Source organism: Sipha flava, unplaced genomic scaffold, assembly GCF_003268045.1.
Source record: "Sipha flava isolate LNK unplaced genomic scaffold, YSA_version1 37_pilon_pilon, whole genome shotgun sequence".
Taxonomy (NCBI): domain Eukaryota; kingdom Metazoa; phylum Arthropoda; class Insecta; order Hemiptera; family Aphididae; genus Sipha; species Sipha flava.
The window spans coordinates 2,744,359-2,770,588 of NW_020273087.1; the positions used below are offsets into that span (position 1 = coordinate 2,744,359).

The 26,230-nt window shown below is 29.2% G+C and overlaps 3 protein-coding genes and 1 long non-coding RNA gene across 5 annotated transcripts; 2 read left to right on the forward strand and 2 right to left on the reverse strand.

The window, feature by feature from the left end:
• Positions 1-1,074: 1,074 nt before the first annotated feature.
• LOC112688250 lies at positions 1,075-4,323 on the reverse strand. The gene is made up of 2 exons (XR_003149054.1): positions 3,801-4,323; positions 1,075-1,911 (listed from the first exon to the last, which is right to left on the reverse strand). It is a non-coding gene; the product is annotated as an uncharacterized LOC112688250 (long non-coding RNA).
• Positions 4,324-4,866: 543 nt separating this feature from the next.
• LOC112688247 (transmembrane and TPR repeat-containing protein 4-like) lies at positions 4,867-8,740 on the forward strand. Its single transcript, XM_025561353.1, has 12 exons — positions 4,867-5,034; positions 5,094-5,325; positions 5,542-5,728; positions 5,784-5,969; positions 6,025-6,264; positions 6,352-6,560; positions 6,622-6,796; positions 6,871-7,079; positions 7,136-7,243; positions 7,554-7,695; positions 7,770-8,085; positions 8,157-8,740. The coding sequence occupies exons 1-12, from the start codon at positions 4,980-4,982 to the stop codon at positions 8,336-8,338; spliced, it is 2,241 nt and encodes a 746-aa protein (XP_025417138.1). The 5' UTR covers positions 4,867-4,979; the 3' UTR covers positions 8,339-8,740.
• Positions 6,487-13,320, reverse strand: LOC112688248 (putative tRNA pseudouridine synthase Pus10). 2 transcript variants are annotated; one of them, XM_025561355.1, is made up of 3 exons: positions 12,673-13,320; positions 10,292-11,728; positions 6,487-6,571 (listed from the first exon to the last, which is right to left on the reverse strand). In XM_025561355.1, the coding sequence occupies exon 2, from the start codon at positions 11,717-11,719 to the stop codon at positions 10,316-10,318; it is 1,404 nt and encodes a 467-aa protein (XP_025417140.1). In that variant the 5' UTR covers positions 11,720-11,728; positions 12,673-13,320; the 3' UTR covers positions 6,487-6,571; positions 10,292-10,315. The 2 variants fall into 2 exon arrangements, with proteins under 2 accessions (XP_025417140.1, XP_025417139.1); XM_025561354.1 differs by lacking the exon at positions 6,487-6,571 and having other exon boundaries at positions 10,183-11,728.
• LOC112688249 (beta carbonic anhydrase 1) lies at positions 12,232-20,224 on the forward strand. The gene is made up of 5 exons (XM_025561356.1): positions 12,232-12,589; positions 17,589-17,673; positions 17,997-18,136; positions 18,982-19,221; positions 19,805-20,224. The coding sequence occupies exons 1-5, from the start codon at positions 12,497-12,499 to the stop codon at positions 20,012-20,014; spliced, it is 768 nt and encodes a 255-aa protein (XP_025417141.1). The 5' UTR covers positions 12,232-12,496; the 3' UTR covers positions 20,015-20,224.
• Positions 20,225-26,230: the final 6,006 nt, after the last annotated feature.

Consider the following 26,230-nt stretch of genomic DNA (forward strand, 5'->3'; position numbering starts at 1 on the left):
ATAACGTTTAAATAATCAAACAAAACTTTAATATTTTATTTAATGTTGTGGTATATTATAACTCCAATGAATATGTTTTCCTTGAATCTCATATATTATTCTCGGATAGCTTCAATTATTTATAATTTGAACTTATGTAGTCAATTTTAGCTGTTATATTATCATGATAAGTTTTTGCATGAAAATCTAGATGATTTAGTTTTATTTTTTCTGTAACAAAACAATGAATGAAGTGTTGTCATTGAAAAAAAAATCACACTTTTATACCAAATAAAATTCTAAATATTTTATCAAAAACAAAAAAAAAAGATAATATTCACTGCTTTATATTTCAAATTATTTAAATCGATCTAAAACTTAAGAAACTTAAAAACGAGAATACAAATACAAATTTTATTGCCACCCCTGCACACGTTTTATACGATTTTTCAAGAAAGATAATATTTATTATCTATAGATTTTACGCGGTAAACTATCGATAATATCATGAAAATAAAAATCGCAATGTGGTAGCTTTGTAAAATATGAAAATATTAAAATTTCTTGATTGACGAATGAAAATGGATGATGGATTATGGTTACAAAAACATGCTGCCGCCCTTATATACGAAAACAATTTGCCACCTAGGGCGATGGTACCCCCTCGCCCCTTAAATACGTCCCCGGTTATATGCATTTATGAGCAAATATGCAAAATAAGCAATATAAAATTTGGTGTGATATGAATTGTGGACATTTTAAACCTCCATAGACGTGCATACACTTAGTACAAACATGCAAATGTATATAAATCCGGGCTCTTATTATATCATAATATACATATATTTATAGTATATTTGGGTAATATTGTAATAATATTAATTTATTAATGAATATTATTAAGGGTTCAAATTTTATAGCATTTGTTAATTATTATAGGATACAAATAAAAATAGCAAAGTGAGTTGTAAATTTGTTTTATACACCAGAAATTTCAAAAATGAAATTTTATTTTGATATGTTTTAAATATTCAAAGTATTTTGAATTTTTAATATCGTTTTCGAAGTTTTGGTGCAATTATTGGCCAATACACATAATAATATAATGCTTTATTTAGAATTTACCATAAAGATTATTTATATCGACTGACTTATACCAGTGGCGTAGTTATACAGGAAAGGGCCCCGGTGCTGTATGGCTCTCAAACTGATATTATCCTTACATGAAAATTCAAGGTATACACATTATATTGTTTTTTTTTTTTTTTTTATTGTGAATAATTATTTATTACGAAATGATAAATAAAATTAACTGTCAGATAATTAACAGATATGCAGAGTAAACAGAAAATGCCGTTTATTGGGAGATACCTATTATGAAAAACAAACAAATATTGCGTGTATTATTATTATCCTGCTTCAATACTGATTGTTACTGGAACGATTAGGAAAGTTAAATACCATCAACATTGTTAATTATTTTAGGGAAGTATAGTTTCAAAAATATTCAAAGTACCCCCTGTGCTCCGGGGCCCCAAGGCACTTTCGCGCTTCGCCATATGATAACTACGCCACTGATTTAAACATACATATATAAAAAACTTTATTAATATAAATATAAATACAGCGAACTGGTCACTTAGTGAGTTGCCTTACAACACAGTTGACCTATTAATATAATTGTACATAGTTTATTGAATAGAGTAAGTATAGATGGATATAAATAAAATAAAATAAAGATAATAATCAAATAAATAGATAAATAGCGAAATAAAATAAAATTATTACAATATTAATAATTGTTAGTTACGAGTATAAACGATAATTGATTATATGCAATGTGTCTTGCAATACGGACATATATTTTTGCGAGATCACTTCTCTATAGATCGCGGTTTTTGAAGAAGTCCAATAAGAGTTTCGATGCGGTTCCTATTTATACATAAATAGTAATAATTAATTTATATTAAGAAAAATTCTTACATTTTTGTTTTTTGTCACAATTTTTTTTAAATAACAGGTCATTTTTTTTTTTATAATTATATTAATTCATAAGATTATATTATAGATAATAATTAAAAAAATAAAATCAGTAAAATATAATAAATTTAGTTACATTTTTATTTACACTTTTTTTCTTTTTATTTATATTTCAAGGTGTTTTTGTTCATATTATACCTAGTACGTATTTCAGTACTTTTCAATTTTATGAAATCCATATCCTGGTAATTATGATTCACGGATAATATTCATCATAATATAAAGTTCAATCAAAGTACTATGGCACATGGTACCTACTAACTACAATACCTACAAAGTCATAATATAAGATCATCAATTATCATTATTAATTTCCCAATAATATTCTATCCTACGGTATACATAATATTTATACATGTAGGCATGTGACACATTATTTACATTATTTCATATTAAATAATATATTTTGTACAATTTTATAGATACTCAGATATTTCAGTATAAAAGAAAATTAATGCTTACTTATCTAAAACAAAAAATACAGTTTTTCTTACTATCATTAATTTTTATGACGTTCCTAAATTCATAATATATTTTACGCCCTAGGGCACTTACCCTATTCGCCCCCCCCCCCACCATTGAGACTGTTATGGCTGTAGGTACACCTACACGTAGCACGCGGTGGAACATATGTTAGCGGTTTACGCGATTTCGTACTTAAGCGTGCGGAAGCGATCGAGATTTCTACCCCCTGATGTGTGTGCTTGTGGGTCGGGTTCGGTGCGCAGTACGTGGATAACGATGACCGTCATTTCAATTATATGAAACTACGATGACTGCGTCGACAACGCCGTGCTAAACGAGTACAAACGTGCGCCGACTGGCAAATGGAGTCACATGGCACGCACAAGATCGTGTTCCACGGCGTGGACTACCCGACGGCTTCGAGCGACTGCCACGACCAAACGGCGATGAAGAAGTGTCGAACGCCACGTGCGACCGCATCGATCTGGTGATGGACGACTGCACGTGACTACCGCGGTGATCGGGACGACACGTGTCACGCTAAAAAGACGAGCGCAACCAACAAACGGTATTCGAAAAATCCCCACGGTTGTCTTACCGCGCAAGTATTTGTCTACCCCGCGTTTTTGTTGCTAACCCTTTTTTTTCTTCTTTTTTTTTTTTAAAAAAAAAAACACTTAGTCGAGTAGAAAAAAAAATTTAAATTAAAAGTCACGATGATGAGAAGATAATTAGAGACAATTTAGAATGCGTAGTATTAATAGCTTTACGAGTGTTGTAAATCGGTGTTGAAATTGTTATTATTTTATTCAAGTTGCAATTCGATCACTATTTGTTTGATTGATGTTAAAAAAATTGATTTCTTTATTTTTTTTTCTTACGCCTATATCTTTATTATATATATATATATATATATATATATATTATTGATGTTGATTGAAGATGAAATTGCATTTTATTTTAAATTTACTTAAAATAAATTATATCTGTATTTTATTTGTGCACATGTGTATCTATGATTTGATTACTTCTATTGTATTTAAGTACATATATTTTTGGTTTAAGTTTTATTATGTTTCTCTTTTTTTTTTAAATATTTTTATTTAAGCCAGAATATTTTTTATTTAAACAATGTTAGAACAGTAAAAACCAATTTAAATTCGCTTTCTTTATATGGATACTTATATTTTAAATAATTATTCGATGTTATATTGTATTTTGTTTGTGTGTTTGTACATAACACACCTCATACTACTTTAAATTATACAAAAACGTATCTAATTTATGATTAACATGTATTTAACATTATTACTTACTTCAGAACAAATGAGAATAAAATATTTTCTATACTATCAGCGTGATCATCCAAATCCTTATGTTTTTAAGCACAACTAATTAGGACACACATTTCTCCAGCACTCAACGATCATAACCGTAGAAGTCCGTATAGTATAAGCATAGATGCGCGCACTGTGGGTTCCAGGTGAAAGATAATAATAATAATAATAATTATTATTATTATTATTATTATTATTAATAAAGATAGGTAATAATTATAAAAAAAGATAATAATTAAGAAAATAAAATAAACTGTCAGTAAAAGATAATAAATTTAGTTCCATTTTGATTTACATCTCTGAATGCTAAATAAAAGCTATCTGAGAAAAATGTACGACCTTCGAGAAAAACATATTCATTGGGAATAATATATCACAACATTTAATTAAAAAATTAAGTTATGCTTATTTAATTATTTATGCATTATAATTTATTAAGTTTAGCTTATAGGTACGTATTTATAAAATAGGGCTTAAAAGTAATTTAGGCACCCCCTGAAATACAGGTCAACGCAAGCCTATGAATATAAGGACTACGGTCATAACTACTCGAGAATTTCTTGATAAGGATAGCGGATTGATAAGATTTACGTCCTGACTCCTAATCAGTGGCAGCGGTAGTCTGTGCGTGTCCTGTGATACTTTATTATTGCTATCACGATAACAATTATGGATTCTGTTTAATATATTTTTGATGAGTAAAATCTTTAACTGCGATCCACGAATAAGGATTGCACTGCAGCCATAGTCATGACGAAATAGATAAAATCTATTTTGTCATGTTTCTGACTGACGCACATAACTTGCCGGTAACGGCGTAACAGCATGAGAAATTAATCAAGTTGAAGGAATTTGGAGGAGTAAATTTATTATGATCTATCGTTTTCATTTTAGATTTGTGCTTATAGTTAAAGTCTCATTTATTCGTTATACCGTTTAAGCTCACTTGTGTATATTTTGTGGTAGTTAAACAGTTTGTTATTTTTTTTTTCCATTTAACATTTTTATGTATTTCTACATATTTTTATGCATTAACTATTTTGTATATCATATTTCAACAAATGTTTATAATGCTAAAATGCAATATTTTTGTTATTAATGTGTCATAACAAGCATATGGGTTTAAGTTAACATTTAAATCATGCCACAGAGTTAATAATGAAGACAAAACAATTAGAGGATAATTTCTGTGACTCGAAATTGCCATTTCTGAGTTAGACAATTTAATCTGAATTACTATAATATATAATATAACAAATGTATGATTTTCAGAGTTGCCTAATTGGTTATATATTCTAATAGTTGCATTTGCATCCATATTATGCTATGGTAATTCATATTATGGTGCATTTGTTTTCGATGACTCTGAAGCAGTTGTAAATAATCAAGATGTTAACCTGAAAACACCGGTATATAAGATTTTTAACCATGATTTTTGGGGTACAAGACTTACCAACCATGCCAGTCATAAATCATATAGACCTCTAACAATACTATCATTCAGGTAAACCACAATTAAAGTATCCTATTTATTAGGTAGGAACTAGATAAAAAATATATTTTATTGTAAAATTTAAAATATTTTCTTTTTAAATATAGTAAAATATTGATAATCTATCTAAATTTAAAAACATGTATTAAAATTATTGTATGAATGTATAGTAGGACATTTCAAGCTATTGAGATTTTAAACATTAATAATGTATTTAATCTTTATTAGGTTAAATGTTTGGATGGATAATGGAAATTTATCTCCCAAGTCATTCCATATGACTAATATTATTTTACATGCCATTGTCTCCTGTCAACTTTTACATGTTTATAATCTTTTTTTTGATGGAAATGCACCAAAAACTTCATTCTTAGCTGCTCTAATGTTTGCTGTTCATCCTATCCATGTTGAAGTGGTATGTACCATTTTTTAAATTATTTTTAAAATAATATATTTATTTTTATTTTTAGGTATCTGGAGTAGTCGGCCGTGCTGATTTGCTAAGTGCATGTTTATCACTTGGTGTCTTCATTATTTATCATAGAGTAGCAAAAGCTAAACAAATATCCAGCATAATCAATATAATAACAACAATATTATGTTGTGTTATAAGTTTAATGGCCATGTTATGTAAAGAACAAGGACTTATGATTATGGTATACATTTTTATTGTTTAAATAGTCTTAATGTTAATATACTAACAATTTACAGACTTTTTGTGGTGTTTATGAAGTGATTGGAATCAATAAAATCACATTTAAAAGTCTTATGAAAAATATTAAAATTTCAAAAATGATTAGATTATTCAAAAGAGAATCATTAGAAAGGCTATTTTTATTTGCTGTAGGATTTTGTGTTATTCTTTATGGCAGATGGACCGTAATGGGTTCAGCTCCGGTTTTTCAGCAAATTGATAATCCTGCATCATTTGTAACATCTCCAATTGAAAGAGTATATTCATAATTTGTATTTGTATTATATATACCTGTTAATCAATCTGTCTCTTTTTCTGTACTACACATTTATAATTTTTTTTAGTTTGTTAACTATAGTTACATCTATGTAATTAACATTTGGATAATGATATGTCCAATTTGGCTGTGTTTTGATTGGTCAATGGGATGCATTCCTTTGATACGGTTAAATCAATTTCCTAAAGATCCAAGATTGTTCATTGTTTTTGGTTTTTGGATTATACTTGTAATAGTATTGTATAAACTGCTATGCTCAAAGAACTATGATCAAAAGTATAAATTATCTGTAATAAAATGAAATATAAACATTTAAAAAATTTTATTTTTGTTTCAGACAATTACAAATAGGATTTTTATTTGGTCTACTATTATTTTTACCAGCTTCAAATTTAATGTTTACTGTTGGTTTTGTCATTGCAGAACGAGTTTTATATTTGCCTTCTGCTGGATTTATTATTATTGTGGTTATTGGTATTAGGAGATTGTGTCTATATTCTTTTGCAAAAAAAGTAAATTTTTTTTATATTTTATACAACTAGTAAAATTCTTTGTTGATGCATCTAATTTCAATTTTGTTATTTAGGTAGTTGGAATGTGCATTATTTTATTAATTTTTATTCATTTTGTTCGAACATACCAACGAAGTAAAGAATGGAGTTCTGAATTAGATTTATTTCGAAGTGCTTTAAAAGTTTGTCCAATGAATGCTAAAGTGCACTATAATCTAGCAAAAAGTTTAGCCGATATTGGGCATACACAAGAAGCTATAAATCGTTATAAGCATGCACTTTTGTAAATTTGTTATATTTTATGAATGGTTTAAATATTAATACAATGTTATTCATTAGATTACATCCAAGGTATGATCAAGCAATGAATAATTTAGCAAACATTTTGAAAGATCAAAATGAATTGGAAGAAGCTAGATCTTTATTAGAAAAAGCTGTTTCTATTAGGTAAGAATAAAATAATTATAATTTAATGCAAATTTAATGTTTTTGCAAAATTTTAGTTTTGGATACAGTTATATTATCATGAAATAAATAACCATTTTGGGTTTTTAAAAAATAAATTGAATTTATTATTTATAATAATTATCTTCCTTTATTATACATAATTTAGTTTAATAAGATTTAGATTATTATTACTTATTAGTTATTAATTTACATTATGAAAAAAAAACTTATTTACGTTTACTATACCTAATATTTATATAACTGTGAAGTAACATTTTTTTTCTAATTTAAAAATTTAACATGCATTTAGGAATGATTTCGCTGCTGCTTGGATGAATTTAGGCATAGTATTGTCTGCCCAACATCAATATAATAAAGCTGAGGAGGCATATTTAATAGCTCTACAACATCGAAAAAGTTATCCTCATTGTTATTTCAACTTGGGAAATCTAGTGAGTACTGTCGAAATATTTGTCATATTTATGAGTATATATATATATATATATATTGTACATTTATTTTATAGTATTTGGAAATGGGAGAACAGACTAAAGCATTATTTGCTTGGCAAAATGCTACATTTCAACAACCAACACATGTGATTTCATGGAATAATATGATTGTATTGTTGGAGTCAATTGGAGAATTAAAACGTGCTGAAAATGTAGCTCGAACAGCACTATCTATTTTACCAAATGAACCAAATTTACATTTCAATATAGCCAACATATTAGGCAAAATGGATAAGTTTGTAGAAGCTGAAAAACATTTCTTAGCCGCTATTCAGTTAAAACATTTAGTATCTAAAGTTCAAGTTGTTGCATTATATCATTCCAATCTAGGTGAATAATAAATGTTAATTAATCAGCTTTTATTAAAAAGCTATTTATCAAATTTAAACTATTTATTTTAGGAGTCTTATATCATCGCTGGGAAAAATATGAACTTGCAGAAATTAATTATTTACAAGCATTAAGTATCGACCCAAAAATGCAGAAAGTTAAAAATCACCTTGCATTACTTCATAAACATTTAGATGAAATTAATCAACCCACTCTTAACATGAAATCTTATCAACATAAAAGAGAATTGTGAATTTAAGTTATCTAAAACAAATACAAAAATTAGAAATTTTTAAATGAAAATAATTGTTTTTTGGTAAAATAACTAAAATGTAACGCAAATATAGTTTTAAATTATGGAACTTTGGTGGATTTGGTAGAAACTGGATCATATTTTTTCGGACGCATTATAGTTCCGCACGGACAAAAAAATTACCGTACCATTATTTTAAAAATATTTTTAACTCCAAAGGTCCGCATGGCATAAAATTGTTTGAAATATCGAAAACACTGTAGTTCCATATTTATCAATAAACCTATTAAGAAAACACTATATCAGTGTAAAATTTGGTAATTTATTTACTTCAGCACATGCAAATATTGCAGTTTTCATTGAAAACGATTTTTTCAGCAAAAATATATTAAGTTGATAATATAAAATATGAAAATAGTATTCATTTTTGGGCAATGAAAAACATAATTATTTTGTTTTAATTTTATAAGCATTATCATTTTATTTGTAATCTAAAAAATATATTTATTTTCTTAAATATTACGTCTGTGAAGACTGGTTGTGAATTTTTTACCGTAAGAATATATATTAATAACTTAATGTAAAATTACACAGTTAAATTAAGTACCTTTTTTTTAAGTTATGTTAGTAATAATTCAACCAACTATTATAAAACTGTTAATTTAAATTTAATTTAATAATATATTAGAACATTTTTGACTATTATTGATACAATAATTGTATTACTCTTTTTAAAGTAAAAAAAACTTTGCATTCGATTAACTAGTGTATAAAATATAATTTTAAAAAAAGAAGTTACTATTTGATCATTTTCGGTATTCGTCAATTGCGCCGAATTTGGGACACTACCTGTATAGTATACATCTATTGCGCCGGTATAAAAAGGGTATATTAAAAAGATATACCTACATCTATTGCGCTGGTATAACAACTATACAGTACAAGTAAAAATCATAATGGCTAAAAACAAACATTAAAATCAAACTTATCATTCTACATACTTGGTATTTACATTAATCCTACAAATTTTGAAAAGTTCTTAGGTCTAATATTAAATTTGGTAGTGTCTATTTTACTATTTATTTTTTTGTCATAAATTTAGAGTTTGGTATATTTGTGATAACTAAGAGAACACATATTATGATTTTTGCGTTATATTATTTTTAAAACTTCATAAAAAACAAAAATATTTGGATGGGCAGAATAAAAATATTTTCCAAACACTGAGTGAAACGCCTCACAGACATTTGCTGTTCTTTTCGCCTTATATGTTACACGACGACCAGAGATACAGGGGAAAAGTTGAATTTTCATTAATGTAAGTATCAGTGAGGTAATCACAAAATGTATTAACTTGAATATCGATCGGCGCAATAGATGTATACCTTTTTTTCCATCCCATAATTTTTCTTTTTTTTTTTTTTTTACCTGCGATTTTCGGCACAATTGATATAAAACCATAATTTTTAAGTCTATAATTTGTAATTAACTGTACCATTTAGTCATTATTTTAAGATATATTATTAGAAAATGTACAATAACTAAGTATTTTTAACATTTAATTTTTTTTATAAAAAATAAACATGTATAAATTTGATTTGGACTTTACTGTAACTAAAATTTTTTGCAAAATATTGATTTAAATAAAAATGTTAAGCATTTATTTTGTTTTTATTATTTTTAATAATATTGCTGTGAAATTAAATTAATTTCAAATTGTGTCTAGATAATCAATTCATTATTAATATGATATTCTTATTAAAGAACATCTGACTTTCTATAATTTTCAAATATTTTTTTATGATTTTCAAATAATTGTTTTAATTTCTATCAATAAACTCAGATTTTAAGTTGTTAAAATACATTTATTAACACAGCCATTTAATAGTCAAAATTTTAACCAATACTCAAATAATATAAAATTGTATAAATTATTGATCATCAATTACTAACCAAAAATGTTACATAATTGTTTGATCAATACTTTACAGGTGTAGGCCAATCAATTTCTATGTCTAATACATCCAAAGCCAATATGTCAACGGTATTGTTTCCCAGAATTGTTCGTAAACAAGGATTTGTTCGACCAAGATCTCCATGCACAAATTCTTTTATATATGTACCAGCCTGGGTAGATACGATTACATTGAAAAATGAACATCCATTGTCTATTCCTACTTTAGTTGCTGTGGCTTTCATTGAGTGTATAGTTCTAGGTCTGGACATATTGGCTCTTCGATGCAATACTCTAATTGGTGTAAACTGTGATATTTCCAATGGAGTACATTTGTTAAGCTTATCCAAGTCTGGTAACTCTCCTTCAACATAACATAGAGCCTCATAAACTTTGATTTTAAATTCTTCTCCAGATTTTAATTCCTTTAATTGAGATTTATTAATGCCTTGCAAATGTTTCACCGTTACTTGTGGATCAATATTGATTTCGTTTTCTATTTCTCTCATTACTTCATAGCTAAATTTAGTTCGTTTTGGGTTTACTAGTTCAATTGCAAACGGTCTTCCTCTACCCAACATTCTAACATCAATATCCTCTCTACCAGATGATGAGAATCTGAATTCATCTACCAATGCATGCTTTTTTAATGGTTCAGATATTATTTCCTCAACAGAACTTTCAAGCCTTCTTTCCTGGTCTACTATCCAAGGTGTTTGAGATAGGGTTCTAGACCACTTATTATAACGACCAGCAATATAAACACTTTCATGTCTAGCTTCAACACTTTTGAATTCTATAGTCGATTCTGTTATTGCTGGCATCTCTCCATATTGGCTCACAAAATCTTTGTTATCCATTTGAGATAAAATATTCTGTAAATTTTTGTTGCTCAATTTTATGATTGCATTTAAACAATCACATTCATCTTTGGTATCGTTATAATGGAAACCAACAGTGACTAGCAAAGGGGAATGTACATCGAAACGTTTACCAGTGGCTTTCACAATGGCATCTTCAGCCATTAGTTTCCAAGCATCTTTAGCGCACACAAAAGCTGTAGGGAACGTAGGATTGAATGATATTCTCAATTTTGACACATATAATGCTATTGAATGTCCTCGAATAATAGTACACATAGGTAAATTAAACGCCAAGTTAAATGTATCAGAATCATAATCAGATGTTTTTAAATATGAAATAATTTTATTAATAATGTTATCATATTGCGGATTTTGAAACAATCCCAAGCATGCTATACATGGATTGTTCTTTAAACGTTTAGGCTCATTGTGGTCTTGTTCTGATGCTGCAATTAATGTTTTAACATTAATGGTTGAAGGTTTTGTAAGATGCCTAACTGCACACACTCGGCAACAACCGAATTTTAACAATTTCTGTTGAATCTCTTCAACGTTTTGGTCCATTTTTAATTTCTGTAATTGTAAAGCAAATAATTTTTTAAAATCTAAACCCTGAAAAATATGCAATCAGAAAATAAAGTATTCGAACAAACCAAACGTGTGAAACATCCTATCGAACCTAAAACAATAATACCATTATCGACTGATATACCGCGAGTGTAATATTCATACGCGTAAGAACGTATACGTTGCGAATGAAATGACATACACGTTTGACCTTCTGTCGAAATGTTATCTCCTACCTATACGGACGGGTTCGACCATAACGGTTAATGCTGCCTGAGTTCGTTTCAAAGGTCACGTAATCGAACGGAAAACGAGATGTTGTTCGATTTTCAGCGTTGCGACAAGGGGAAAAGACAATGAGTCGTCGGCGAAACGATGGTGCGTGGGCGCCGGTGACAAGTCGAAATCGTGACACAACAGGTGTCCGACGGACACGTGCGGCGTCTTGGAAATCCAACGCGCGTACGGACTCCAACGCCGTACAAGTGCCGGGTCGAGTCGAATCGACTGTGGTTCCGTGCACGCGGAAACGCGTGGCGCACGGACGCGTGCGCGCCTAATCAATCCGGGGCGGAGACGGCGGTGCGGACGCCCTTGGGCTGCGCGCTTTAAGGTCGACTGCACGCGCGTCGTCGGCAACGTTTATTTAATCGTTCGGTGGCAGTGGGCCGCGAGCATGTGCGCCGTAAACGATCGCAGGGGACGGAGTTGAGGGACCCGAAGGACAGTGAGCGCCGGCCGCGCGCCGACCACCACCCGTGGCGGACGCCAGCCATGGACCGCATTTTCCGGGGCATAATGAAGTACAGGCGGACGAACCGGGCGAAAATGGTCCAGCAGTTCGTCCAGGTGAAGAACCATCCGGAGGTAAGTGGGTCCGTGTAAGATCCCCTGAGCAGGGTTCCGTTTTAGCGCGCGAATGAACAGTGAACAGTTCTTATGTTAATTACCTGTTTTCGACGGTGTCAGCTGAGCTTCAAGGTAGTAAGCTTCTCGGCACGGACGAATGTGCGCCGAGTCGCTTATCAACGGTCGTTCATTATCATCAACAGACGTATTATTTGATCCTTATCGTTTTCTCGCAAGCGGATCTTGTCAGTCGTCCCACCGCCGCAGTGTTGCCAGGCTCTCAGGGTCACGACCATCATTGCAACACCGCGCAAACCGCGGTTAATATGTTTATTTTTTTGAAAATATTTACTCCGCGGTACCACGGAACAATAATAATAATTATTATTATTACACTGTTATGGTGCTGTCTTCTGCGCTTCTAGTCTGTTGTCCGGGATTAGAAATAACATTGAGTCTCGGAAATGGTAATTAAAAACTAATTACTCATTCGGTTTTGGCTCCGGCAACATTATTGCTAGCACAAAAACCCATCGACAAAACCTATTTGGTATTCGGATTTCGATCTCGAGTTCAAAACGAAAACATTGCTGTTTGAAAATCGAATCTTCAATACTGAAAGACTTACATACTTGATAAATTCCGTAATAATATAAATATTAATAGCTTTTAAACACCTGTCTACAAGTGACAGCTGCATTACAACAAAAATGTCGTATAACATAAAGAATGAAGAAAATAATTAATAGCCTCACGAGTGAAAAAAGTAAAAATAAAAATATTCTTAAATAAAAATTAAATTAAGCGAAACGAATGTTTTTTCTGGAAATTGCTATTTTCGTAGCATAAAAGCAAAATTAAAAAAAGAATCGCTTTAAAATCCGAGTCCTGTCTTAGTTAATTTTAATTAATTAAATTGGATTCGCAATATGTATAGAACTATATTATCGTAGATTGGTTTACCATGGTAGCTCCAAAGTTTCCTATGTATTATACATGTACATAATTTAAATTTTATTCGCATGTGTTTCATTACGTATACAACCCAGTCTGCCTAGTACTAGAAAAATACACAATTGTTATGGTGATAATTACAAATGAGTCACGGATTTCATGTTGTATACTGTACTGGTGTCCGCAGATACCGACACTTTATTTTAATTCATGCCCGTTTGATAAGCAAGGAAATATAGCAATTTTTGTTGCTTCTTCCTCCGATCAAAGTAATCCAAGTGAAATTACAAATGAAAAATTAGTATATTATGTGTGTATTTAATAAGTTGTTGTGAAATTATTTCGATGCGCAGCAATGAGTTTGTTTGTACTTTTTGACAACAATTAAATAGACCATGAAATCTACATTCGAATTTTATTAATTTCTTAAAATATTTTAGCATTTTTTAATAATTTTAAACTAATAACATTTCGTTAAAAAATAAATTGATATTAAGTATCTATTATATAAGTTTTTATCGACTATGCGGCTATTTTAAGCAGCGCCAGATTATTTAAAATACGATTAGTCTCTGGACGTTATTTTCAAATCAGGCTTTCTTTAAGTGACCAATACATATTATAATGACTCATTGAATAAAAGGGTTATTAAATTAACCTCGTTTCCTCATTACAGAACCAACCAACTATTTCGTTTGTGTATTAGTTGAATTAAATAATATTCTATGGTAACGATTGTAGTCCATGACGTACAAATTCGTGGGCATCAGATTTTAAGGGCAATGCTGATTAGCTGCTTTCGAATGGTTAATTGTTTAAAGAGTGTTTTTAAAGTAATAAATATTTACCAGATCACTTTTAACAATGTGTTTTCAATCGTCGAAGCAATTACCATTATAGTACCACTAATCTCGTAATGAACGTGTATCACTCATTATTTTATTTAAGGAAAAATAATTAACAATAATTAATGGTGCATAAAATATACCGTATAAAAACATAAATATTAATGTTTACACATAGTGTCTTTTACATTTCGTTCATAATCTGTATTTTATTTGATCAATGTGTCTTGGAATTAATAAATTTAAAAAAGTGATTATCCTGATTTTCTTAATGATAGGTAGTCATTTAGTATAATCGTGTATATAATTTACAATTGGCTGAATGGTTATTAGATAATGACGTGGTACTTAACTAATTGTGTTTTATTCAAATAATGTTATTATTGGATATTATATTTGAAATCATAATACTTATTTAAAATATGGTTACAGTTATTTATAATTCAATTACTATTTTATAATTACCTTGAGTTTTAAAGATAATTTACTGTGATATAAATCATAGTTAATGATTATATTGTTTTTATATTAATATTAGTTTTGATATATTTTAATATCCGTGTATGATTTAAAATAAAAATATATTTACTAATTTATGTATAATATTATATAAATGTAGGTAATTTATTTTTAAAAATCTTGTCATACAAGAACTAATCATTGAACATAATTATTCGGAACAGTAGCGATGTTCAATGTTTCTAGCATTTATATACTTATAGTGAATGAGATAATTAATTGAATCTGACAATTTGTCACAAACAACAATGAAAAATATAAGAAACCATATAAAAATCAATTTAATTTTTCAAGAAACCCAATAAAAATTGATTCAATAATAACTTTATTGATATTCTATAAGGGTTTTTTTTTAATTTTTTCGATTTCATGAGTTTATGGGCCCCTGTGCAATAAAAGACAATATGTACTGTTTTAAACTATTATTATAGTCTCAAAATAATAATTATTTTATTATTTTTATGTAATTATTTTTATTTTAATAAACAATTACATTTTCTATTGATTTTTAACAGTTCTACTAAGGTTCTAATATAATATATTGTTTAATATAATTAGGTAAATATGTATTATATATGTATATTTACATTCTTCAAAAAAAGCTAACATTAAGTTTAGTACCAAAAAAATATTGTATACCAGTGTATTTATTGTATTTAAAATATTTCATATTCAATTTTAAGTCTACACTGATGAGCCCTTTCAATGTTGTGGACCATATTTTTGGGTGACCATAAGCGCTGTGTATTTTTTTTATCAGTTTCCATTCTGATTTAATCTATTCTGTATTGAGGGCTCAGAAACAATTAAAAATATGATATATTTGTTAAATAATCATCATGAAGAATTTAGAAAATGAGAAGGGAATAAAAATAAGTAACATTACTCAGAAAATGGTATCAATTGTGTATTATAATTTAGAATTGTAGATTACTTAGTTCTAATTTAACACGCTAACTGGACATTAAATTATTACATTACTTTTATTGAATATTTATATATATTACTGAGATTAATATTTAGATTCACATGAAATCTAAAATACTTTTAACGTTTATTTCTTATGTTAAGTTGTTGTGATTTTATTTGTAACATTATTAGTTGTATTATGCTTGTTAAGAGTATAGATTATAAAATCATCATAAATATTTTTTTCGCAAAATCTACGTGGTATTATAAATAAGTGAAAACTGTGCCAAATAATTATACCTACGTTTATGCATCAATTTTACCATGATATAGCACACTGTACAAATAGACGGAGTACAAGTGAAATTTTGCATTAGTAAAGAACAAAATAGAACAATGACTCGAAATATTCCTTACAGATTATTTTTAATTTTAATGTAAAATGAAACTTGTAATTAATTATTTCTATTTTCATAAACTCATTTTATTTTTTAAATAAAATTCATATTTTAATTTGTAATTGTTAAAATACTATTAAAAAGCATTTAGATATATGACATGGTGTTATTTTATTTTTGTCTTTTTGATTAACTTAAATTAAGTGTTAATGTATGACTGTTAATTATATTACGTTTAATAATCATTCAGTAATGATGCAACTTATAACGCGTATATTATGTGTACACTATTTTATAATCATTTAAATTTCTTGTAATCTTAACATTATACTAAAAATCAAAAACTGATTATTTAATTTTTATTATACTTGGTTAATTTAATAAGTGGTAATTTGAAATCTATATTGATACATTCAATGTATTGTGTCAGTATATATCGCAAACATTTATCTTCTAAAAATTACTTAAGTTAAATTAAATTAAATTTCAACTAAAATTAATTTGATACTTCAAAATGTAGTATCATGCATAAAAAATTATAAATATATCATAACATTCATTAAAAATTGTATTTTTTGTAAGCAAATTCGTACATGTATAAAGTGTTAGGGGATTGCAAGTCATGATTTATTTTCCTTTCTATCACATGCACAGTATGGGAATTTAGACGTTTTCTATTACCAACGTACCGTATTCATGTAATAAGGATTTTGAAAACTAATTTTTTTATAGTTTAAATTTGTAGTAAAGTCTGCTCAAAATCAACTTCCCTACTTTTTTAATTTTGTCTCCCAAAATTTCACAAAATAGGATTAATCAAATTGGAAACATAAAAATTAATTTTTAGGTATCTATGTTAAGAACAAAATTTGAAAAATGTGAGAAAATCGATCTAAAAACTTTACGACGAATTTAAATCAGTTTTCAAAATCCTTATTGCCTCAATAGGTCGATCGGTTGGAAATAGAAAACGTCTAAATCCCTATATTGTGCATGTGATAAAATGAGAAAAAAAATCGTGGTTTGCAATCCCTTTAAACAAGAATGCGTTTTGGTTTGTAATGTTACGGTATTTTTTCTGATAGTACATTAGCAACACTTATATGATATTAAATCGATAGATTACTAAATTATGAACATTGAAATATTATGACAAGTCTTAGCCATCCATCAAAATCTAATTGATTATTTTTTTTTTTACGTTTTGCCTTTTGTTAATTCAAAATAGTGCATAAGTGAATTGATGCACCCTTTAGAAAAATTGTAATGTTTAATAGAAACTTTTAAGTAGTTATTATGACAATTATTATAAATTTGGTGATTGAAAAGATAATAAGTAATAACTATGAATTAGCAAATTATCTGACAATTATTGGTTTAATTGTGTTTCAGCCCAAAGCTTTGTTTTTCACTTGTATGGATAGCCGAATGTTACCAGCTAGATTTACTGAAACCAATGTTGGCGACATGTTTATTGGTTAGTATACATTTGACAAATCCGGGGCAGTATATATTATAATTTTTTTATCTTTGTATTTTTAATACAATATTTATTTATTCATCAACAGAGGTATATTTTAATAAGTCTAAAAATAATATTGTATCCTGTGATTAACTTGTACTGCAATATTGTTGTGCGATATTGCTTACGACGAATATATTTTTCACTGGTATTAATTGTTGTTAAATTTTATACTTTATTGTAGCGTAGAAAAATATGTATTAATTTTTAAAATGAGATTTCGAAAGTTTATGATAAATAAATAAAATATATATATAATATATGATAAATTTTTTTAGTAAGAAACGCTGGAAACTTGATTCCACACTCGCAACATTTTCTTGACGAATACACTACATGCGAACCAGCTGCCTTAGAACTTGGATGTGTACATAACGATATAAGACATGTTATAGTTTGCGGACATTCAGACTGCAAGGTAATATATAATAATAATATAATATACTATCGAATCGCCTAAAGATTAATGCATTACTTATATGCACCGTATTCTATGTATGTTTCGTTATTTGCTAATAATTGATTTTCTTCGCAGAACTATATTCATAAATATTATATATTTAAAATGCATGTTAATTATATATAAATTATTTATCCATTTTGTGTTCATATGATTTTATCTATTGATTTTAAGATTTAGCAAAAAGAAAATATACAATGTTTTGGATTTTAGATGTAAACATTTTACCAATACTACGCATTGCAAAATAAAATTAGTCTTGAAAGAGCGTGTTAGTACAAAATTCATATTTTTAAATCATGTTTTGATCCGTACCCCTTTATGGGTTTACAATATTTACTATTGGTACCTTATAAAACCCTTATTTGATGGTGTTTGTCGAATTGTGACTGCTAACGTCGGCTATGTGTAACTATTAGGATGTGTCTTTTATTTGCACAATATACATAGTAACTTTATTTTATTTATTGATAAAAATCGACCTACATGGAAATCCATATTGAACATTGATTTTTGAATCAATCTTTGCAAAATTAGTGTTCTTACTCATCGTGTTTTTACGCTTATTTTATGTAGAATTTATGTAATCTATAGAAATTAAATTGCAATTAAAAAAAAAAAAAACGTTTATACAACGTTTTTAATAATTAAATCTTAATCATTATTATCACTAATACAGGTGATTGAAAGTTTTATCAATTTATAACCATAATATATATTTTTTTTTCGGAAAATATTAAGTTTTTCCGTGTGTCATTGTTTTTATTATTCAAAATGAATTCACGTATTCATTTATTTCTCAGGCAATGAACTTGTTGCACCTGCTCAGGGATACGGAATTTGCTAGCATCGATAACCGCCGGCTGTCGCCGCTCCGATCATGGCTTTGCACACACGCCATATCATCTTTAGATAAGTATCAACAACTGGAAGCAGCCGGCTTTGACACACCACTCGTTTTTCAGGCCGAGACACCCTTACGCAAGATTATTGCTTACATTGATCCAGAAAACAAATTCAACGTAACAGATAAATTGTCGCAGGTACGTATGTATACACAAGCTGTATTGACACATCACTGCTTTATTTAAAAATACATTTATTTTAGGATTGTTTTTAATTTATCGATTAGCTATCTAATTCATTCAATTAAAACGTATGATTTAATGTTGTAAATATTGTGTTATAAAAAACCCAAAATATTTATATTGTATATAATTATTTTGTAAAATAAGATTTGAAACTTCGTCTAAGTTTTCTTCAAACATAATTCTATAGAAATGCTAACTACTTTCCTTGTATAAATCATTCGTGTAGTACAATATTTTTATCAACTATCTACTATCTAATATTTATAAATTTTTAATCAACAAATTAATTTCAAATAAATTATCAAATCCCTCATACCCTATAAACTATAATATCTAAAATGCATTTAAAACACAATTTTGTTTTGATATGTATTATTAAATTCATGGTGTTCTGGTTATATAGTTATTACATATGTAAATATATGTTTTTTCTAATCAATTTTTTAAAAATAATATTTTATTTTCATTGGTCTATTGAAATAATTCAATAACATTTATATAAAAGTTACAATAATATAAAATAATTGTGTTATAGGTTAATACTCTGCAGCAACTACAAAATATTGCCAGCTATGGTTTTCTTAGGAAGCGTCTAGAGGCATATGATCTGCATATACACGCTCTTTGGTTCGATATTTACACGGGTGATATATATTATTTTAGCAGACAGAATAAAAAATTTGTGGAGATCAACGAAATAAATATCGATAAGCTGGTGGACGAGGTTTCTAAATATTATAACTAAAAGCCGCTGTAACTTCCGAAGTGTTCCATCCATTATACATATACGCGCAGACGTACTAAGACTTGGTGCTTAATTCTAAGACTATAAAACAGAACAAAATATTTATTACAATTTTACCTTAATACCAATCAAGACATTCCAATTAAAGTGATACAAAAATATTATTATTATATACCGTACTTAATTTTAATTTATATTATTGTTATTGTTAATCAAAGAGATTATGAATCTTGATATAAAAATGTTTATAATTTTGATGAAGATAATTTTTTTAATGATATCTATTATTGTTGGAATTTTTTTAATATATAAATATATATTTGTAATTATTATTCTGTCACTAATAAAATGCAAGGGAAATTACGAACGTGTAGTGTTGAATTCTAGGGAAATATTGTAGAACAGTCGTCCATAGTGTGAGCATTGTCTCGTGAATGCGCCAGGTAAGTAGAGCATGAAAACTCAGCCGGGATGCTGCATGAAAGAGAAAACAAGACTATTGCTTTGTCGTAGTTTTTCACACCATGATGTATTCTTTTATAGGTTTTTTCGTTTTTTTTTTGTCACGGTTGTCGCGCGGGAAGAATACAGATTTTCTTCTGCGAATAAGCCAACTCATCAAGGGTCCTCATATATGTTTTGTCGAATTGGTCGTTGAAACCGATACAATTTTCGTCCCAGATTTTAAATATCAAATTCTATTTTTTTAATAGAATATCTAATTATAAATGATGTGCGTCACATGCTTAAAATGTAATAACTTTGGATTTAAAAGTAAGTTAAAGATTCAATTAAATATGCATACATTTAATTATATTTGCACGTCTATTATAGGTATTCAGTTATAACTAATATACCTTTACATAATCGATTAGACTCGTCATAATCAATAATAACGATTACAAATTATAAGCTTATAGTTTTTATAAATTAAAGACCTAGAATTAAATTTAAAAAAACATAGCATATCGTTATTTTAAATAAAATTTGACGTAATTAAAATTGTTTATATTTTTGTTGAAAAATCAAAGTTCGATATATTTTTAGAAGAATTATTAAAGAAGATTTAATTTGATCAGTTAGGTTGGATTATTTGATATTCACCATTAAAAGCCAGTAATCTGTCTATTTATAACATAATCAATAATTAATTATTACCATTATTGTCGTGATTCAACTATGTATGCTCGACATTTGCAACGGTGTATTTATATATATATATATAAATACATATTATAAAATATTAATGTATGGCTGCAAATAAGGTAAGAGTTCAAAGATATTTGACTAAAGGATATTTGACTCTTAGAAAATGTCAATTTGTAATAATTTCAGATCTAAATTAATTATGTTTGAGTTTTTATTTTTGCTAAGAAATATAAAGTAAAATTAAAAAAATCAAAAAATTATTAACGAAATTGTTTCAAACGAGAAACCCACTTGGAATATAAAACATTATCATGGAGGATAAGTATTAGTTATAACTAAAAAAAAATCACGGTTTTAGTTTTCAAGTTGCCTCTTTACTCGAAACGTTTCTGTGGGCGCTTATTGCATATTATATTTTGATGAATGTGTAAGTGTTACTGTTTTAATGTTTTTTTTTGTTCCCGTGCATTGGATTCCGGGTAAGGAATTTAAATTTTGCAATCTCATGCGTTACGATAAAAAGTTTGTCATTAGTTTAAATTTTAGTACTACAAATTTGGCAATAATTAGTACATTGCACATATTCATAAAAGTATATTAGCTATGTGCGTCAATGTGTGCGTGTGCCCAAAAAACTGCAACAAGTCAGAATAAATGAGTGTGTACCGTGTAAGAGTGTACAGAGAAATTATTAATCCTACAAAAGATTCAATAAATTTTTTCTCACTAAGTTTAAGACATGAAGGTATTTGTTCGATACACAACGTTTAAGAGATGAAATATAATTGTAACCGTGGGGATTGCAAAGTAATATTTATTCATTGAACACCTACTGTTTATGAAAATAATAATAATAACAATAATTATAATAATGATTTTGCAAAATATGAACAATCACGTGCAAAAGTTGTTCATAATATAGTATATTATTTTTCAATTACCGTATATACTGACCATAGTCACGGAATATCAATACGCGTTTATACACACATTGCAGTGGGAAATGGTAAACGGTTAACATAATATATTATATACTGTGGGAAAAGCCATTGACTTGTATTATAATTGACCATCGACAGTACAACACGTATACATATATAGTTGATCCGTGAAATTGATCAAGACTATTTTTGTATAAATATACACTTGCCTTTGCCGAACATGAAATGCGTCGTGTTTTCGAATTTCAGTTATCCGCACAAGTGTACTCTGTTAGTTGAAAATTTTATTTAAAAATATATTGGTGTTTTTAAAAAAATTTTTTTTCAATAAATTTTTAATATCGATTGTGATCATAAGTTAATTATTTACGTACTGTGTCGACGGTGGTTAATGCGAATTACCAACGAGATAATAATATGCGTAAATACGCATATGTATACCGGACCGAGTTAACCGCGGTCAGTTTCGATTTGGCCTAGATGTTAGTATAATGTGTAGAAGACCGGTTGCTACAACAATCTGGCAATCGTCTTAAAATTTCGCACTCCGTGTGGAACCCACCCGAGCAACAGCTGGTTTACACGGCTTGATGTATATAAACTATATAGACTGCTGTGGCATAAGCATCGTTTTCCGGTCTTCGCGTTTCCGTGCGCCCAACATTATAATTCCCATCGTTCCCACAACGGCGGCGATGGCTAACCAACAAACACCCGTAGATACCTGAGAACAATATTGTGGTACACTGCAACATGTACCCAAATTATAATATATAAATTATATATTTTTATTTAAAAAAAAAAAAAAATGCTTCCTCCACTACTGGTAATACATATTTGGGAAGGGGGGAGGGGGGCGACCATTTTTGTTGTTCAGCAGTAGTTTGTTGACAGAGAGAGGGCATCGGTTGGAATAATGTTCCGTGACCCCCCGCGTCCATCACCGTCGTTGACCCATTGGTTTAATGATCTTTCTCTCTCTTTCTCTCCGAAGCTGCTGGCTGCAACCCGACAAAGGTCACGCAGGCCATTGCACGCTGCCACTCGTCGTACGTGTGGTGCACGCGATACTCCGCGGAGGAGGTGCGGCGGCGAGGGCGTCAGAGTCCTGCTGACCTTGATTGGTGGCTCAGGATTATATTATATTGTGTCCGTCGTTACACACACACAGATGCACAGAAAATCACACCGACGTGGACACGCGCACACAAAACGTGTACGCACTCTCACACGGACACGTGCACATGACGTATACACACACACACACGCGCACAGCATGTAGGTTAATGCCTGGGCCGCCGTTGAGTGTTGTAAGTATGTACACGTATGTTTGTGTTCGTGTGTGTATACACGACGGCGGCGGCACGCACTTGCATGGCCTACATAAGAATATCGTGTGCGGCCACGAGGATGTGTGCACGAGGTAGGGGCAAGCCGATGGTCGCACGTGGGACGTCGCCGAACGCGATTCTCGACCGCGATCGTATGCGTTTTGGTACGCACACACGACTCACTCCCGCCATAAACGTGTTGTTTTTATCCGTAAAAAACTAGTTTCCCATAACATCACACCACGTGACCACTTATTGGTTATAACTTAAAATTTCTATATACATATATGTATAAAATATAGAAATGTATTATTTTTTCTATTTAATTGCGACGCGCTACTACTAACGTTCGCTATTTTGTTTTGATTTCTTACAAACGCCAAGAAGTGCAAGTAGTATAGTAAGTATCATATGAACCGGTGACTTATAGGCGCTTTTTTTGGTGTGCCAAACGCCAAACACGCGTGTCTTATCACGGTATGTACTTGGAGTTGCTTTCCAGCGCCGTTATACCCGTTGTTGGCATACTATTTTAGTGTTTATTTCGCCTGAATAATTTTAGACATGCGAAGACGAACTCACAGCGTATGCACACTTCGTACTGCGTGATGCCCATCGAAACGTTTTTAAATTCCCACTGTACTCGCGTTTGAACATGGAAAGTTTCGATGCTAACCGGAGAAACATATTAATATTATGATCGCTGTGGTGAGATATTGTTAATATCGTATATCCATATTTTCTGTGATTAACATTATGCTACGCGATAAAGGCGCTACATTTTTATTCTTTAATTGATATCAGTTAATTTTAAAAATAATATATCCATTTTTAAATTAATTTTAACTTAAATATAGTATATTTTATCGGTGTCGGACTGGGTCGGAAATTTCTACTGGGAAATTAAAAAAAACGGCCCACATAGATATACCCAAGGTATAAAAACAATCCTAAAAAAAAACGTATTTTTTTGTATAAAATTATTGTATATTATTTTGAGAATTTGAACATTTAATATTATTATTAAAAATGAAAAGACCGTTTAATTAATTTTAGACAATTTCTAATTTTAAAATGCGTCTATGTCTGTCAACACAATGAGCCTAAACCGATAAACCTAAAAATAAATTCGGCCCCTCGAGAAATTTTCGGTTTTCTGTCTGTTCAGCCCGGCCCTATGTTTTATATAATAATATAATAATTCAACGACTATGGTTTCCATAAAATTGCATCGGTGTCCTTAAATCGCAGCTATGGATATTATTATATTATTAAACTTAAACCGTCATACGCTATCATACTACAAAATGTAAAAAAAAAAAACATAGATAGTTTTAGCGAAATAAAGAGGAAAAAGAATAATTATATCGCTTAAAATTAAATATTAAATTAAGCAGTTAAAATCAATAGTAAATATTATTAGTACAAAAACACTATATTTATTTTTACTGAACCATTCAATATCATATTTTATTTGTAATATTTAGTATTTCATTTGTATTGAATCAAATTGTGTTTATAAAATATTGAGATAATCTATAATTATTATTTACATAATATAATAATAATTTGTGTTTATGTATATTATATATGAATTTTTAATTTGTATTAACTAATCGTTGCAATTTATGAGTATTGGTTTTAGAGAAAAAGCATAATTGGATTCTAGTGAATTACTAAATTTATCTAAACTAGTAATTTAATGATATTTTGTACAATTGCATTGGAGATGTCTATATTGAATACTAAAATATAGTGTGAAAAATCCATCTCAATAAATAATTAATTCAATTTATTTATCTGATGTGTTTGTCTCAGAATTAAATTTAAATTTCAATTAAATCCATAATTATAATTACAAACAATTAACGAGGTCCTTTCTTACAAAATAATCTTTTCCCGTTTCAATTAAAACAAGTTCCTCCAACACTTGATTTACAACTGTATTTGTTAAAATTTAATGTGAACGGGTTTAGTATCCATTGCATTTAGTATTGTAACCCATTTAAGCGAATTAACATTATGATATATTATTTTTTTAACTGATATGGCATTTAAGAAAATAAGGACGAATTTTTCTTTATGGAATAAAATATTACCCTACAATTTATACATAATACAAACGTACATGTAACATTTGTCACGATATTTATTTTTGTTGTTCGGGGTATAGGAATTATAACTGAATGCATTTAAAAATAACGATCATATCAAACGCTTATAATCATTTAAAATTGCAAGTTTTACGGAAAAAATATTGAATCTAGGTTCATTTAAAATATTTGTTATTAAATGTATTTTTGAAAATATTATGATGACGTATAGGTATGGAAATTATTGTTTATTTCTGTTGAAAAGATAAACACATGTACATTTTGCAGCGGTTTTGATTAACTGACCAATGGGAAGACTTTATTATCGATGGCCGTTGTGTTTGTGACACAAGTTCAAGGTTTTTCCTGGAATACATCTCTGTTATGTGTATTTTTTATCTCCCATAGTTTTACATTATTTTTTTCACCTTGTCTATGGTTTTTTTTTATAACAACCAAAATATTATTACATACAACGACGGCGGCGGCTGCATGATGGTGAGACAGGAGGAACCGAACAATGACTAGTTTTAAGAGGCGGCCGCCCAACCGTCTGGACGACTGTATAAGAACGCATCCGGCTCGATGACCTACATCCGGGATCGCCGTCGGCTTGTTCCAACATGCACGTCTCTTGCAAGCAGTCCAATAAAATTCGACCAGTTGAATTTGTCGTGGGCACTTTGTTTCTCTCTTCGCCCC